At 45.3% G+C, this 18,467-nt stretch overlaps 1 protein-coding gene across 1 annotated transcript in view; it reads right to left on the bottom strand.

The window, feature by feature from the left end:
* Positions 1-18,467, bottom strand: part of CLIC5 (chloride intracellular channel 5) — a 101,824-nt gene that overhangs the window by 44,433 nt on the left and 38,924 nt on the right. Inside the window, exon 2 of the mRNA XM_078055275.1 lies at positions 3,089-3,198. Coding sequence (XP_077911401.1) covers positions 3,089-3,198 — 110 coding nt within the window. The remainder of the gene's footprint in view (positions 1-3,088; positions 3,199-18,467) is intronic.

Below are 18,467 nucleotides of genomic sequence, written 5' to 3'. Positions count from 1 at the left end.
CAGCTGGTGGAAATGCAAGAGCACAGTTGGAGCAAAGTGAGAGAAGGAAGGTTGGCGGATGGGGGGCATGAGGGGTGAGGGGCAGTGCCAAAGGAAACAGTAAGGAAGAGGAAGAATAAGAATGCACACGTCCCTGAGCCAGGCTGGAACAGCAGATTCACCCCAAATGCTCTCGCAGAGAATGCAACACTTGTGGGAGTTGGGAGCGGAAAACACTGGATGGAGCAACCGAAGAAAAAGTAAACAAGGGGTAGAGGAGTCTGTAAATGAAACAAATTCCTAGCATAATCAGTTTGGGAGGGGAAGGGAAGAATTTCAATCACGGTGCTCACTCCCATATCGCTCCCCAAACACACATTCTCTCCAGCTACATTGTGTGGTACTTGGAACTCCTGAGACAGCTGGGACCGAGAGTGGTTTTAAGATCTCATCTACTTGGTCCCTTTGTTGACTTGGTGTGCGTTCCCTCCTTTGGACAATTAGAGGACATTCTTTACCTTCTCCTCCTGTTTTTCAGAGCTGACACAAGGCAGAAATGCGTGGGTTCTCATCAGGGAGGGGAAATCTATACTCATTGTATTTTTCAGCCATTACCTCTCTGTGGCTTAAAGAAACAGAAATTATTTTTTTTCCCTCCGTGACTCGAGAGAACAATGGCCTCTGGAGTCTGCTGGCATCCCTGGGGGGTACCGCCTACGGCTGGTGCTCCGCTGGACTCGGCCAACGGGACACTGGTCAGCTGTGGGCCTCTCTCTTTATGGACCCTCTTCGGCATTTATGGCTGAAATTACACAATTCGCATTTAATTCCATATTGCCAGGTCTAATTTATGGACTATTTCATCTCTGTCGGTCCTCTTTCCCTGACTGCATCACCAGCTCCGTGAGGGAAGGGATGAAGCTACAAATAGTCAGCATGTTGTGCTGGCTGTGAGCCAGGCACAGTCCTGAACGTAAATGCCTCCCGTGGCCTGCCTCGCGGCATCCTCACAGTTCCTCTGCGAACGAGGCAGTGCTTGTGTCCCCATCGTACAGACGAGGGAACCGAGGCTCGGACAAACGAACGACCTCATTCAAGGTCACTCGGCCAACAAATGGTGGTGCCAGGATAAGAAATTAATATTCTTAGAAATTGCTAAACTTCATCGTATCATATGTTTGTTTTTTTAAAGATTTTTACTTACTTATTTGTCAGCGAGAGAGAGAGAGAGCACAGGCAGAGGGAATGGTAGGCAGAGGGAGAAGCAGGCTCCCTGCTGAGCAGGGAGCCCGATGCGGGGCTCGATCCCAAGACCCCATGATCATGACCTGAGCTGAAGGCAGACGTTTAACTGACTGAGCCACCCAGGCGTCCCCATATCATATGTTTTTAAAAAGTCCTTAACTCTTTATTATATATATATATGTTTTCTTTCTTTGTTTTTGTTTCTTTCCTTTTCTGTCCTTTTTAAAAATTTATTTATTTATTTATTTATTTATTTATTTATTTATTTATTTATTGCAGTAAGAAAGTTTCCTTATCTATTGAACTGGAGTTGGGATATTGCCTGGCCTGGCTCAACGGGCATTAGTAGGGTCAGATAACAGATATAAAGTAGCAATATAAGCATCTGAGGAATGCTGAGGTGGCTTCCCTTCCCATTCTGACCCCCAGGCAAACGTGCTTGCAGATGATAATCCAGGGGAGGGAGGCTGAAGCTGCTGCGCCTGGGGACTGGGCACAGTCTGTCCATTCAGGAAGGCAGGAGAGCGTCTGTGAGGCAGAGGAAGCATCCTAGCCAGGGGCTGGCAGCTAAAGGGGATGGGGCGAGAGGTAGTCCAGCCAGAGAGAGGCGGCTAGGTCAAGGCGAGAAGCATTGGGAGACAACGTTGGGAAAGCTGAAGATCTGGCAAAGAGCTACAGACGGGTTTATTCCATAGGCAACGGGAAGTATCAGAAAGTTTTTTGAGTGGGGGAGCCACATGATTAAAGAACTATTTTAGGAAGAGTAACCTTAGGATAATATAGAGGATGGATCAGAGAGAGAGAGAGCACCTGGAAGGAAGATGTCCAGTTGGAAGAACAAAGAGACAGTCTGAGGGCAGTGGTGGGACCCAAACCCAGTGTGGGCTTTGGGAACGGAGAAGAGGGCTCGGAGGTGAGCCGTAGCACAGTGGGACAATGCCCTGCCTTTGGCAACTGGTTGACAAGGGGGATGGCAAGAAAAGGGAGCTGGAAATTCTCCAGTGCTTAGAAAATGGAAGAACCCAGGATCCAGGAGGGGAGCCCAACTCAAAGGAGAAATGACAGATATAATTTTTGACATAGAGATTTTAAAGTGATAATAGAAAACGCAAGTGGAAATCTCTCTAGAGATTTCTAGATGGTAGAGTCCCGGGTATAGAATAATTTACATAAAGGCGATGTGAAGAATATGCTAAACTCACCAGGGAAGAAGCTACAGGCAGATGATAGAGGCTCAGGGAGTGAGCCTTGAGCTACTCTGCATTGAAAGGACAGACAGAAGACAGGAGGCAGGATACGAGCCTGAAATGAGTGGCTCTTGATAGTGAATGATGCCTGGTATTTTTAACAACCATTAAAAGTGCACGAGGAACTCTCCATCCCCAGCCTATAATCCAGAACTCTCACACTAAGGAATTCTAAAAATGAGAGCAACGCAAGGGGAAATGGTCAGATGCCAACGCCCTGGAAACTCAGACTTTTACACCTGAAGTCCTGGTAGGGTCCCCCAGGATGGGGCGCTAGTACTGCTAAGTCCTGGTAGAGTCCCCCAGGATGGTACCGCTGGAATGGCTGACTCCTGGATTTTAAGACATGCATGTCCACCTCTGGGCCACTCTCAGTTGCATATCCAACATCCACTCCTTCCCCCTTTCTTGCTACTCAAACCTTGTTAATCTGGGCAGAGAAATGCTCAGTCCCAGGTGCCTCTCTTGTAATCAGGGATGGGCCCTGAGACACCGTCTGGCCAATGTGGTAAGAGCAGGAGGCTGCTGGAAGCCACAGGCAGGCTTCCGCCCTCCCTCCTGGGAAGTTCTCTGTTCGTGCAGCCAAACACATCCCTCCTTAATACAGCATTGTTTACCTTTTCAGATCCACAGTGGTGACATTGAACACAACACCTTTCAGCCAGAGGATCATAAAGAGACGCTGAGAGAAGGGGCAGTTGCCAATGCTTTCCCCATCGATTCCAGCCTAAAAGGAAGAGAAAGAACCAGAGTCCTAAATCAGCATGTGCATATTGCCAAGGAATATACGCCCAATGAAGAACTGACTAAAGCCATGACCCAGCCTAACTCCAAAGGCAGCTGCCCTATCTTATTGTCGTCTTCCTCATGTCTATGCAGGGCAATGCTTGGCACACGGTAAGGACTCAATAAATAGGTGCTGGACTGAATCTGGGTTCCCAGCATGACGATTATGTAGTCATAAGTTTCTGAAACCAGAGGACCCTAGCATCTCAGGGTAAAGGGAGACTTTCAACATCACACAGTCTAACATAAATGATGTTGGACCACCAACTTCTATACCCCCAAGTAATCACCTAGTTTATGCTTAAATATCTTCACGAACCAGTAACTTATATCTCTGGAAGTAGTCCATTCTGAGGGTAGTTCCAACAATTAGAAATGCTTTTCTTTGGCTATACCCAGGCAAACTACGTTCCTCTCTAGTTAACTCTGTTCTACCCTTTTGTCTTTGCTCCATGATATATCATGAGTACAAATACCTCAGACTTTGACCCCATCTCTCTATAGCTAGACAGCAGACTCAAGATTTTAATCAACAGTCCCCTTAGTTCTGACCAGTACTTAACCTTCAATGTCAATAAGCCATCATTTGTTAAACTATCCTTTTACTCGATAAATGCAAATTCACTCAATTATGTACAAGGCACTAGAGAAAATCACACAGGGGATTCAAAAGTGCATTTAGTCAAGGAGCTTGTGGCCTGTGGGGTTGGCTGGCAGGTAGGGCAGGGACACATATATAACAATAACAGATAGCCCTATTGAGTGCTTGCATACTTCTGTTCACTAGATTTCCCTTTCTCGGGACCGTTCTCAAAATAGCGTGGCATTTTTGTTTTTGTTTTTGTTTTATCATCTGAAAGGCAAGTCTAGCTTTACTTCTGAGTGGGCTGCAGAGACATGAATTTTATAAGGAATTCATTCTCAGCAAATGCATGAACAAACAAAAATGTTGGGAAACTGATCTCTGTATACTTATTTCCACGGAGTGGTTTGTGGGCCCCTGACATGGTACTTAGAGGGAGAAATCACCCATTCACTCTAGTTCGCTGGTGGCTCCCCTGGAAACCGTGGCCCCATCAGGTGGCTGGAGTGCCTTCCTCCAACGGACAGGGGGGCCAGGGGAGTGAAGGCTCCCGGGCTTCCTGGCAAAGCTGCAAACAACCCAAACAACATCCTGGAATGGGGGCTTATTAAGATTTTTTTTAAAAGAAGGAGAAAAAAAATGCACTCCCAAAATGCAACACAGTATTTTCCCCTTTGAGGTTTGTTTTGCTGTGGCATTTGGATGGGGAGGGGCAGATGCCTCCTTTCATACATGAGAGCCTAATTGTGTGCTTATTTCTACCTTGCAAATTGCTCCCAGCAGAGGCTCAGGTTTATCACGGAAAACTGGCGCCTTTGACGGTGTTGGTTGTAGGTAATTGCTATGAAATTACAGTTATTTTACCTCTCTCCTAACTACGCCAAAAGCCCCATCCTTATTCAGGTCTCGCTTTTCCTCGGTGCTGGAGACAGACGCACTCCTGAGTAGCTGAGACACCATGGGCTCCGTTATACAAAATCTGAAATGTGGAGGCCACGTCGTGGGCGCCACACCTACCCACAGAGCTAAAGTTAACGATAAAGCCACACTCAGAAGGGGAACTATTAATTAAATAATAGCTTGGTGCTCACTGGAGTTCATGATGTTGGCTCCCTAAGAGCTTCCCAAGAAGCACTCACTCCACAGGCACCTGGTTCCTGATCCTTTAAGACATCCTGACAAAGGAACTGTTCCCCAGGGCCCATTATAAGCGACATGGAAAGAATTAAAAAACAACCAAAAGCCACATCCACATACTGTCCCCTATTTTACCTCTGGTAGGGGCGGTGGGAGGGTGATGATAAGGGAATTGAAGGAGCAACCAGTAACATATTGGAATTCTTATTAACTGGATAGAAAATTCATATAATAACAACAACTAAAGTCTACATTGTCAGGCACTGTTCAAAACACTTCACATATATTAGCTCATTTATTCCGCATGTAGTGGGATGGTATCACCCTTTTGCAAGATGTGGAAACTGAGGCACAGAGAGAGGAGATAAGCAGCCTAAGGGTCCCTGGCTTGAACACAGGTGATCTGGCTCCAGATCCTGCCGTCATGCCCAGAGTCCACCTGAAGCTCCAAACAGGTAACCTGGGACCACAGGTCGCAGAGCTGAAGGTGACAGTGCCGGGATTGTATGCACACATCGCACCCGTCCGTCCGTGTGCACAAGGTGCAGAGGATGCTGACTTTCACAGCTCCCCACATTTTCCCTATTGCCATAAATCATGCTAGGCCCAGTAAACTATGCTCTGTCGTAAATCATGATGCTACCCAGTAAAAAAAATTGCCAAAGGAGCCATAGAATTAACATGTAAGGATTCTCAGCTTCCTCTTTCTTTTTCCTTCTTTTTTTTTTTTCTCTTTTCTCTTTTCTTCTCCTTTCTTGTGGTAAGAACATTTAACATGAGACCTCCCCCCTTAGACATCCTGAGCGGACCCTATGTTGCTATTGACCACAGGCACGGCTGGTACAGCAGAGCTCTAGAGCTGATTCTCCTGGCTTACCTGAAACTCCATTCCCACTGAATAGCAGCTCCTCGTTGCCCCTCCCCCCAGCCCTGGAAACCACTATTCTACTCTTTGATTCTTTGAGGTTGACAATTTTAGTGACCTCAGATGAATGAAATCGGGCAATATTTGTCTTTCTGTGATTGACTGAACTCATCTAGCATCCTGTCCTCGAGGTTTACCCATGGTGTGGCATTTTCGGAACTTCCTTCCATGTTAAGGCTGAAGAGTATTCCACTGTGTGTATACACCACAGTTAGCTTCTTTATCCATTCACCTGTCCCTGGACACGTAGGCTCCTCCCACCTCTTGCCTTTCGCGAACAGTGCTGCACTGAAGGGGAAAGTGCCAATATCTCTTCAAGATCCTGATTTCAGTTATTTTGGATAAATACTCAGAAGTGAGATTGCTGGATCATAAGGTAGTTCTATTCTTAGGTTTTTGAGGAACCTCCACACTGTTCTCCCCAGCGTCTACTCCAATTGCCTTCCCACCAACAGTGCACACAGGTCCCAATTTCTCTGCATCCCCAGCAATGCTTGTTGACCTTGGGCTTTATGATGATAGCCATCCTGACAGGTGTGAGGTGGTATCTCATTGTGGTTTTGATCTGCATTTCCCTGATGGTGAGTGACATTGAGATTTTTTCATAAACCTGTTGGCTGTTTACGTCTCCTTTGGAGAAATGTCTATTCAAGTCCTTGGCCCATTTTTTAATCAGGGTATTCATTTTTTTTTTTTTTTAACTATTGAGTTGTTCAGCTTCTTTCTTTCCTCCTTCACAACTCACCAGTTATGTGGCCCCGAGAAGCCCTTTGTTAAACTCATGGATTAAATGAAGAGAGCTTGTGGCAACCACTCAAAACCCCAACAGAGGTTGGCCAGGTGAGGCTTGACAGGACCCCAGGTCCTGAAAAGTGTGAGAGAAAATGTGAGGGATGGTGAAGAGGCTGGGAACAGTGAGGATTGAGGGTAAGCACACAAGCAGTGTACTAGGTTAAATAATGCCTCCCACATACACCGAATTCATGTCTTTCCAGAACCTGTAAGGGTGCCCTCATCTGGGTCTCTGCAGAGGTAATCAAGTTAAGATGAGGTCATACTGGATTAAGGTAGGCCCTAAATATGACTGATGTCCTCATAAGTAGGGAGCAATTTGGACACAGACCTCAGGAGAGAAGCTCATGTGAAGACAGAGGTAGAAACTGGAGTCCTCCCTCTACAAGCCCAGGAACACCAATGATCGCCAGAAACACCAGAAGCTAGAAGAGATGAGGAAGAGAAGCCTTCCCTAGAGCCTCTGGAGAGAGCATGGCCTTGCTGACACCTTGATGTCCAACTTCTAACCTCCAGAATAAATTTCTGCGTGTGGGAAAAACCACCCGGTTTAGGGTGATTTGTTATGCCAGCCCTCGGAAACGAATGCGAGCCAGAAAGCGTCCAAAGGAGCACGTTGGCAAACTTCCCAAGTTCACAGTCCTGCTTTGCCACAGCGCCCATGCACAAAATTGCCAGCCAGCTGTGACCCCAAAGTACTTCCCCTTTCCTAGATACAGTAAATGTATTTACTCTAAGTTATACTCTACCATACTATATCATATGCTATCGATATGATACAACTTATATAACATACAATATTGTGTATGATAGTAATAGCATAAGAGAATTATATAGGTTGTATGAATATACCTTACATTACATGCCAGGTAAGTCATATCCTATGCTATGACATACTGTCTTTCATGTAGTCTCTCCTTCTAAATGGTAAGCTTGGGTACCCCCTACACACAGGCCGCTTTTTATTTACTTTGCCCTCAGCATCAACAAGCACAGGTGCCTGAAACCTAGTTGGTACCCATTCCTGTTTGAGCAGATGCATGTTGAGGGGAGGATGGCTATCGCTCCCTATCTACGGTTTGAGTATCTCAAAACTGTGATGTTGGCACTCTGAAGAGTGTCCTGGGGAAGAAGTTTGGGTTGTATAACACCCTATAGCTGGAGATCATGAATCTAGATCCATCTCTGCCTCTGACTCACTATGTGACCTTGAGTAGTATTGAAGTCACCTTCCTCTTTTGGCCTCTACCACCGCACTTATAAATTCCCACAATTTTGTGAGTTCAAGTGACTAATGGAGATTTAAGACAGCAATCCTCAAACATTCTGGTCTCAGAACTCTTGGGGCGCCTGGGTGGCTCAGTTGGTTAAGCAACTGCCTTCGGCTCAGGTCATGATCCTGGAGTCCCGGGATCGAGTCCCGCATCAGGCTCCCTGCTCGGCAGGGAGTCTGCTTCTCCCTCTGACCCTCCTCCCTCTCATGTTCTCTGTCTCTGATTCTTTCTCTCTCAAATAAATAAATAAAATCTTTAAAAAAAAAAAAAAAGAACTCTTATGTACTTTTAAAGATCGTTGAGAATCCCAAAGAACTTTTTGTATCTACTGTATTATAAATGAAAGCTAAAAAATATTTTAAACCTTTATTTACTTATTCATTTAAATACAATAATAGCAATGATAATAAATATATTGTATGTTAACATAAATAACACTCTAAAATAAAGGAAGTATATTTTTTTAAGAAAAGAAATTGAGTGAGAAGAGTGGCATTGTTTTATATTTTTGCAAAACCTTTAATGTCCGACTTAATAAAAGCTGGCTTCTGCATTCAATCTTTTGCTTTTTGGTTGAAGTATAAAAAGAAAATCTGGCCTCACTCAGATATGTAGTTGGAAAAGGGAGGAGTAATTTAATAGCTTTTTCAGGTAATCGTGGGTATTTTTCTTTAATACCGTACTGAAACTCAAGTGGTAGTTTCTTAAAACCTAGTTGGTAGGTGGAATTTGAAACCCTGTCAGCAAAGTTCTTCTGTTCCCCTAAAACCCATTCATCTATCTCACACTATGAATGGGTAATTCACCCATGAATGATTTTTTAACATCACAAATTCGTCATTTGGAAAACAGCATTTCACTGAGTTATGCAGCTCTCCCAAATGCTGATACATGTCATCGTACAATGTCAAAATACTTCATTCAGTAACGTCACCACTGAGCTCATCAGAGAAGTTGAAGAGATGCTGTCAAGTGCATAGGGGCGGGTATCTCTTTCCCAATATCCTAATTTTCTCTTGAAAGCTTGTATTTGATCATAGGCAATAAATACTGTCCATGGTTAGCCTTGAGATGACAAGCTCATTTCATGGATTTTCCGGAAAATGTCTGGCAAATACCAAGCCTGAGAAGCCATAGTTGGTCTGCCACCTGCTCTTTCAAGTTAACAACCCTGCTTGGGCTCACCACTCAGACAGCCGTTGTACTTCGGAATGCGGCCCCACAGCTTTACGTGCACTTCCCATTTCATCAGCCAGGATGTTTAAAAGACATGTACCCAAGGGTTGAGGTTTTATTACATTATATACTTTTTTACTGCTTCATCAAGGACATTCAGAAACGAGACTGGCTTCTTTTTTTTTCTGCACGCACGTGACTCCTAGTCCTGTTTGTACACAACACTGCCTTGATTTGTGCTAAAACACCAGCAGCCTTACTCATGAAATTTCAACCCCAGGGAGAAATTACATTCCTTTGAAAAGAGTTGTGACCTCCCAGAATTCCTGAAAGGGTCTCGGGGACCCCAAGAGGTCATGAACGACATTTGAGAACTGCTGATTTAAGACACCCCGCGAAAGGACCGGGTACATAGAGCTTGGCCTCCAGACAAGAAGCAGCTGATTGACTGGCCAAGAGTGGCTTGCAGGCACCAACGTCTGGAAGAGGGAAGAATTTTTCAGAGAGGAACCAAGAAAGAATGGCGGGAAATGGACAGATGACATTTAAGCTTGACAGATGCGTGTTGTTTATGAATTTATTGTCTCTCAGCTCCGAATGCACGCTGTAGGAAATGTTCTGAGAGAATAGGGGGAAGTTCCTTTCAGCATTTCTAAAGTGAGCGTGAAGGTGTCTTTCTCAGGAGAGAGCACTGGAGGGACCCTGCAGGAGGAGGAGTCTCTTCTGCTGTCCCTGGTGTGGGCTGGGGGTCAGCCGTGTGGGTGTGAAGACAGCCAGCAGAGCCTGCCCCAGCCCCAGCCCAGAATGTGACCCCTCTCGCACCTGGCAGCCACAGCCTGGTGAGAACCATTCTGTAGCCCTCTTTTTTTTTTTCTTTTAAAGATTTTATTTATTTATTTGACAGAGAGAGAGACACAGCGAGAGAGGGAACACAAGCAGGGGGAGTGGGAGAGGAAGAAGCAGGCTTCCCGCCAAGCAGGGAGCCCGATGCGGGGCTCGATCCCAGGACCCTGGGATCATGACCTGAGCCGAAGGCAGACGCTTAACGACTGAGCCACCCAGGCGCCCCTTTTCTGTAGCCCTCTTGACACAGAAGCCAAAGCCCCCATGTAGCCCGCACACAGCATGCCTCTGGTCAGGGTGTCCACACAGATGTGATGCCTACTTTGCAAGCCTCACGCGGCCTGAAGGCCTCCTGCTTCCGCTAACAGCTGGTTCCCTCTTATGCCTATGACACCATTGCTGACCACCTGCTCCGCACCTGAGCTCTGGACAGTAGCCTATTGCTTGCCCAAACAACTCCAGACCAGCTCTGGCCTGGCCAAACCAGCGAGCTTCTCTGCTTTTTGCTGGGCTGACCGTAACTTCTCCGGTGAGATCTGAACCCCTCCATGGGCCATTCTCCTACAGCTCCAGAATTCTCATATAGGTTATGGTCACTCTTCTATCATGGTTAATACTTTATGTTAAACTTCCCCTGTTTAAACCACTGTGTGGTTTCTCTCTTGATTGGGCCCCAGAGTACTACAGATGTTTAAAATGTTTAAAATGATATTTCAAAATGCAAGATTTTTAGGCTCTTTGATTCATTTTTTTTTTTTAAAGATTTTATTCATTTATTTGACAGGTAGGGAGAGAGAGAGAGACCACAAGCAGGGGGAGTGGCAGGCAGAGGGAGTAGCAGGCTCCCCACTGAGCAGGGAGCCCAACACGGGGTTCGTTCCCAGGACCCTGGGATTATGACCTGAGCCGAAGGCAGACGCCCAACCGACTGAGCCACCCAGGCGCCCCTGTTTGATTCATTTAACAACCTAGCAAGGATAAATTCTAGATGAAGTACTAGAAGACAGAAACTCCAGTTCTCTCCAGAAAGTTAATTTATGGCACATTTCAACTTTTTGTCGCTTTGGTCCATGAAAACTCTCCCCAAAGACTCAAGTGATCAGGCAATTTTTTCAAGTTTAGAAATAAAAATTCTACAATAATGGAGCTAGGACTGAACTCAAGGATGATATGGTCTAGCGCTTTCATTTTACTTGTCAGAAAACAAGCCCGGACAGGTTAAACAACTTGCCTATGTTTGCACAGCCTGGTCCCATGCCAGAATCGGGGATATAGTTCTGATTTCTGATTTGTAGCTTTCTGCCATGCTAGGCTGGTTGTTATCTTATGGGAAAGAGTGTCAAGGTGACAAAGGTCATGGGAAGAGAACTTTCTTTGGATATAAAATGACACATCTATAGAGCACGAAACTGATTCCCATTATATGAAAAAGAAAGAATTTTTCTTTATAATGACAATATTTGGATGGAGCTGCCCATTTTTTCCTTATTAGTGCGTCTTCCTTATTATGACTATTTTTTAAATACCAAATGGTCTGTAATAATTTGGTTGGTAAGCCTTCTGTTAGCATGGATAGGACTTGGTGGTTTGTGGTCCACTTGAGGTCAGGGAGCTCTACGCTTGAAGAAACAACAGCTCTTCTCTCAGCGGCCACATAAGGCTTCACTCACTGGGGTCACTCAGGCATTTTTCATTCAATGAACAGGTAACGAGTATACATTTGAGGCTGGAGACACTGTCAGCATTTATGTAAAGTAGATTATAAAGGCTGAATCAGCACTCTGTGGGTGGCTGCTTGCGCAGTGTAACATGAAGAATTCCAAGTGTAACAGGAAGAATTCCAAGACAGGGTTCTCTAGAAATAGGACCAACAGGATGTGGGGTGCCTGGGTGGCAGAGTCGTCAGTTAAGCGTCTGCCTTCGGCTCAGGTCATGATCCCGGGGTCCTGGGATCGAGACCCACATCGGGCTCCTGGCTCAGTGGGGAGTCTGCTTCCTCCTCTCTCCCTACCTCTCCCCCCACTCAAGCTCTCTCACTCGCTCTCTCTCTCTCTAAAAAGAAAAAAAGAACCAACAGGATGTGTGTATGTGGGAGTGGGTATGTGCAAAGATAGATAAATAGATAGATAGATAGATATAGATAATTATTTTAAGGGATTGGCTCACATGACTGTAGAGGCTTGGTAAGTCCATAGTAGGTCATTAGGTTGGAGACTCAGGGAAGAACTGCGGGTCAAGTCCAAAGGAAGTCTGCTGATAGAATTCCCTCTTCCTCACAGGGGGTCAGTCTTTCTATTATGGCATTCATCTAATTGAATGAAGCCCACACACATTATAGAAGGTAATCTGCTTTACTCAAAGTCTACTAATTTAAATGTTAGTCTCACCCAAGAAAAAAAAACCTGTAGCGCGGCAATATCTAGAACAATGTTTGACTAAATATCTGACCACCAGAGCCCAGCCAAGTTAACACAAAAAATTAAACATCATACCAGGTAAACTTAAAAGTATTAGCTGAGACACATAACCCATCAATGCTGTGTCTGTCATCAACACCTTAGCTCACCAGGTGGTTTTATAAACACCTCAATATAGTTATGTAAATATCCCCTCCCAAAGGCACCTGTGGCGCCATACCCAGAAGTCTACTGTGGTCAGCGTCTGACTAAGAGAGCAGGGTCCAGTGGTGCCTTTGACCCTGAGTACTTAGGGCTCTGGTCTGATAGTGGCTTTGGACCCAAGGACGCCTACAACTTGCTGTGTTGCGTATATGGCTGTGCTTGAGGCCTCTTGGGAGTGTCCTTCAGCCTCCCCTGAGCTCTCTGTCAATCCGCACTGAGCCTGTCTTCACCTCCTGTTCCTCCACACACTCTCTAAGAGCTGCCCTTTCCCACCCAACACCAATGCTCCTTCTCCCAACCCTTCTTTCCACTCCTACGTGGCTTTTTATTTCTATTCTTTCATGTCCACACTGTTTGAATAAATGAATGGGTCTCTTTTAAACCTCTTGCCAGTCCGGCTTCTACCTCATGCTTCTTTTAAAATCATTCTCTTTCAATCACTTTCTGGGCCTAAGCAATTCTTTTTTTTTTTTTTTTTTTTTTCCTTTCTTTGTAACTTACTCCTACTTGACTTTTCTCTTGCAGTTAGAACTTTCAATTATCCTTTCTTCTTAAAACTCAGGTTTCTGCAGCCTCCCTGTCACCTGGTCCCTCTCGGCTGCTGGGCTGGCTTCATGGGCCGACTATCTGTGTGGATGCATGAGGCCCGGGGCTCAGAAGGGCCCACACTTGGCTTAATGCTCTGCTGTTGCTGTTGGCCCTGCATTTGACCCTTGTGTTCCTTGGCTGACATCCTCCTCTGCCTGACTTTTACCCCCTCAGCTAGCCGCTCTCCCCCTCCATGCTTGATGCCCTCTGGAGCACTCCTCTACTCCCAAGAACATGATTATCTTCCCTAAGTCAGCAGTAACACTGGCTCTTAGACCTAGAACATGCTATTCAACCCCTGAGCTTAAAACAATAAAAGAAGGAAAAGGAAAGAGAAAGAAAGAAGAAAAGAGAACATGTGGAAATGCTAAGGAGTTGCTTGTCTCCATTCTTCCTGGTGAGTTCTGCCTCCCAGCCTCTCTCACGTCCTTCTACATTATTCTAGACTTTGCCTCATTTCAATCGAATAGTTTGCCAATTAGACACCTGAGGTTTCCTTATTAGTAAAAGTCAGATAGTATTCTTTGTTATTAATATTTTCAATACCAAATGATCTCCCTTTCTAATAAGATAGTTGAGAAGTCTTCCATTAGCATGAGTGCGACTTGGTGATTTGTTTTATTTATTTATGTATTTTATTTTATGAAACCCTGGGAACCCAAGAGGTGTTCAAGAAATATAGAGTTGATGATCCTGGTATGTCTTGCATGTTACTCTACAGTGCTTCGGGAGGCAGAATGACTCTCCTATCACAAACCTGCACCAAGCCCTGGGAGGCCCTAACATCCAAACCTCTGCCTCTAAGTTAGGCTCTTCCTGATCCACTGGCCCCAGGTATAATAGTTAACAACTAAATTCCATTGCACTAGAAGCAGGCTTGTGTTCTTGACTTCACAGAGTTCTGTAGTACAGTATAAAGGGCAGGGTGTAGAGTCAGGCAGACGTGGGTTCAAATTCCAGCCTTGATATCAAGCAGCTGTATGTGGCAGTTTTTATTTCCCAAAGTGATTACAGCCTTATTTCCAGTTCCATATACGCTCTAGACGTGGAGTCTGTATTTGTCTTCTTCTTGAAAATGGGTGGGCCTTTATGGCTGTCTCGATGAGTAGTAGAATGTCGAGTGTATGACTTCTGAGACCAGGTCATAAACAGTGATACAGATTGGGCCTGGCACGCTCTCTCTCCTTTGGGATGCCTGTCATGAGGAATCCACAGCACAAGCAGCGCCATTGTGCAGTGTTGCAATTGACAGTCCCAGCTGAGTGCTCGGCTGACAGGTGGCATCATCCACCAGACGCGTGAATGAGTGCAACTTCAGATGATGCCAGCCCCCAGCCGTCGAGCTGTCCCAGATAACACCTAGTGAAGTAAAATGAGTTATCCCCACAAAGCCCTGACCAAAGTGTAAGTTCATGAGCAAAATTAATGTCTTCATCAGTTAAAGCCACTAAGTTTTGGGGTGGTATGTTACCCTGCAGGTCACACACACACACACACACACACACACACTTAACCTTACATTCTTTATCTGCAAATTGGGGGCAGAAATATTCACCTCACAGGGTTGTTACACAACTGAGTGGTAGTAGGTATAAAACACATGATGTTCACTTTATAAACTTACAGCTGTAGTCATTATGACCATAGAAGACAAAAATTTAGGAAGAGCTAATTAAACATCCCTGTTTGTGAAATGCTATGCCTTGGTAAAGAGTCAGTAGACCTCTCTTCGATGGCACAAAAATTCAACAATACCTTGGTGCTCAGGGCTTTGTGTGCGAAGCAATCCATTCAGTAGAGAAAGCAAACACAGGAAGAATGATGGGCGCTGTCCACTGGCTGAAAAACATCCCTAAATGAGGGCAGTGTCACACTGACTATGAGGGAGACAGGGAAAGGGATGCATTTTGGGTGAGCTGTAGGTACAATCAGAGGCGCATGCACGTCTGCTCTCTATAAGGGCACCGAGTCTCTGTGCCGAGCTATATTCTTCAACCACTGTTTTCAAGTGGCTCAGGTGCCAAAGACAAGAACTCAAGGAAGATAGATGGATGAAGGTAAGGGTCAGGTTGTGGCAGATTCCTGGCGATTTTCTACTGAAGCCCAGTAGAAACCTATTGTGTTCTCTCATTATCCGGAAACCTTTGCTACAAATATTTATGGGATCATCATGCTGTTCTTTTAGGCATGACTGTGGCTCTCAGTGCTTGAATCAGGAAAGCTAGAAGCTGGAATTCTCCCACATCAGAAATGTACCAAAGCATAGGAAACCAAAGAGCGATACAAATCTACAGCCTCAAATAAACAGAACTCCTTGGGGCGCCTGAGTGGCTGAGTCAGTTAAGCGTCTGCCTTTGGCTCAGGTCATGATCCCGGGGTCCTGGGATGGAGCCCCACGTCAGGCTCCCCACTCAGCAGGGAGTCTGCTTCTCCCTCTGTGCTCTCTGTCTCTCTCATTCTCTCTCTCAAGTAAATAAATAAAATCTTAAAAAAAAAAAATAAACAGAACTCCTTCCCACATGGGTTTCACTTGAAGAAGATGTCTTCTCACTTAAGCCTGCCCCAGAGAATACCAGTCCTAATGGAGAAAACATGCTTTCCACTTAATTAGGCAACTGTCAAAAGTGTTGCTTTCCTCCCTTGAACTATTTTATTATTATTATTATTATTTGAGATGCTAGAGAAACTAGTTCCAGCTTTCAATCATGAATCCATTTTCCCTACATTCACAGAATGAACCTGCAAATCCTGTAATCTTCATTATCAGACAAGGGCATCTTGACATTGAACTCTGCTTCCCCCACAAACATTGGTGTTTGGGATCCTGTGATAGCAAAGATCCCTCAATTACTACTCGTCCCACCCTCTGCTTTTGTTGTCTGAATGTGGAGTTTGAGATATAGCATCTTAACATCACAAGCTGGTCTGGAAAGACTTTAGAGAACTGACAAAATCTACCATCCAGCCTCTCACTTGGGCTCAGTCACTCTCATCTACCCCAAACTCCCAAATATGACAAATGAAAAGCTTATGCCACTAACATCAAATCTGAGTCATGAGATTTATTAAATAGGTTCACTTAAACTGGGACCCTCGGGAAAATTTTTTTGCAAAATTAGTATTTTATGATATATCAGTGAAGTAGGTTTATAGAACTTGAGAAGTCTAATATTCATTTAAAAATGCCATGCCCAGGGCCCGCTCTCAGATATTCTGACTTAATTAACCTGGAGTAGGGCTCAGACCTTTTTTTTTTTTCCCCTCAAAACTCTCAAAAGGATTCCAATGTTCGACCGGGCCTGGCCACCTCTTGACCTAGTGGTGCTCATGGTTAGGGATATATAACAGAATCACCTAAGGGTTGTGTTAAACAAGAAAATGGACAAAAGAGGTCCCCAGGCCCACTCCAAACACACAGAGTCAGAGTCTCAGGGAGATTTCAGGTGCCCTCCTTACTCGTTTTATTCCCTATTTCCTGGTACTCCTGTCCTGGAGACACCTTCAGATCATGGCCCGCCTTCTCCCACCCCACTTCTACCACTGTTCCCCCCACTGTCAGTCCTTGCATAGGCCCTGAAAGAAGGGCACCATTTTGAGCTGTTCCGGGAATGGAGAGCACATGTTGGGTGGAAGATGTCTGGAGAACCTCAAGTCAGTGCAGAAGCAATGCCAGGAGTCTCACTTGCCAGCTAATGTCTTCAGGGCTGCACCTCTGCAGGCGGGTCCTCCCTGAAGGTGACAGGCAGCACTGTGACCAGGCCCAAGCTCTCACATGGTCATATGGGCTCAACCGTATTTCCTCTTCCCAGGCACAGTCCTCTAGCCAGCAATGGCTAGACACTCCACAGGTCTTGGGGTAGATTCATGATATGAGTGTAAAGGCAAGAGGATTTATTCAAGCAAAACAGTGGGTGAGGACCTCAGAGCAGAAGTGACTATAGAGGCACATGTCTTGAGGCTTGATTACACAGTGTGGGGTGTTTAGGGGACCATAAGCAGGTGGTCTTGTCCTTTGCGTTGTATCAGGGAAACCCACCCAGGAATTCTCCAGTTCCCTTTCTTCCTCCAGTCTGAGGATGCCAGCTCAATCACAGACAAGGCCACAAAGCAGTCAAAAGCCTATCTTCTGGGAGTCCCTCTGTCCTCTAGGTCTGCTTTTCCTGCCATCACTAGTCCCTGACCCCTTTGGCCCCCCCTTGGCCAACATGGCGTCTTCCCCACTTCCATTTCTCAAAGCCAACTCTGAAAGCATTCGAATTTAAGGATGAATTCTGGATAATTGTTTGGCATTGATTGTGGACCAGATATAAACGGAAGGGATAGACCTCTGGTGGTAGGGGTTCAGGCATCTGCCAGGTGAGTGAGGAACTGGGAGAGAAGGAAGAATGGTAACAGTAGCCTCCCAACTTCCAACAGGAGTCTGGAAACCAGACACATGGGCTTTTCCCTATTAAATCCTATGTGAGATCCAGTCAATTCCTACCTCCGCAACTTACAGGGACGAAGCTTCTATAATGGGTGCCCAGGCCAAAGGGAAGCACTTCTTGTCACAGAGCTGCTTTAATTTCCATTTAAAATACTTTATTTAAGGGGTGCCTTGGTGGCTTAGTCGTTAAGCATCTGCCTTCTGCTCAGGTCATGATCCCAGGGTCCTGGGATCGAGCCCCGCATCGGGCTCCCTGCTCAGCCAGGAGCCTGCTTCTCCCTCTCCCACTCCCCCTGCTTGTGTTCCCTCTCTCGTTGTCTCTCTCTGTCAAATAAACAAATAAATAAATCTTTAAAAAAAAAACTCTATTTAAAATTACTTCAGGGCAGGTTGGAAAGGCAAGATTTATAAACAAAACACAGTCCTTTTTAATTAATCTGGAGGTGGGAGACTACAGGAATGTTTAACTTTGCCTTTGATATGAACGCCATGAATTTGGGACAGTTGCTTGAGGTAAGACCCTAGCCAGAATGTTTGGAGGATGTGTGGGTGAATTGAGTTCCCTGGGTAGCCCTTTAATCAAAAGAGGGGAGTGTAATAATAAGCAGAGGATTAAAAGTCCTGTGTTCCAGACCTAGTTTGGGCTCAAATAACTGTGTGATCCTGTGTAAGTAATTCTCCCCCTCCCTGAGCCTTAGTTTTGTTATTTATAAAGTGGATAAAGTAAAAAAGATATCTTGAAAGACACTCTAAAATAGAGCCAAAATGTGGCTCGGAAAAGGTAAAGTATCACTGAATCTTGTATCTGCAGCTAAGAATTCTACTGGCTGAATAGAAATCCTGTG

This window comes from Halichoerus grypus, chromosome 9 (genome assembly GCF_964656455.1).
Source record: "Halichoerus grypus chromosome 9, mHalGry1.hap1.1, whole genome shotgun sequence".
NCBI classification, from domain to species: Eukaryota; Metazoa; Chordata; class Mammalia; order Carnivora; family Phocidae; genus Halichoerus; species Halichoerus grypus.
This window is presented reverse-complemented; position numbering and strand designations above follow the sequence as displayed.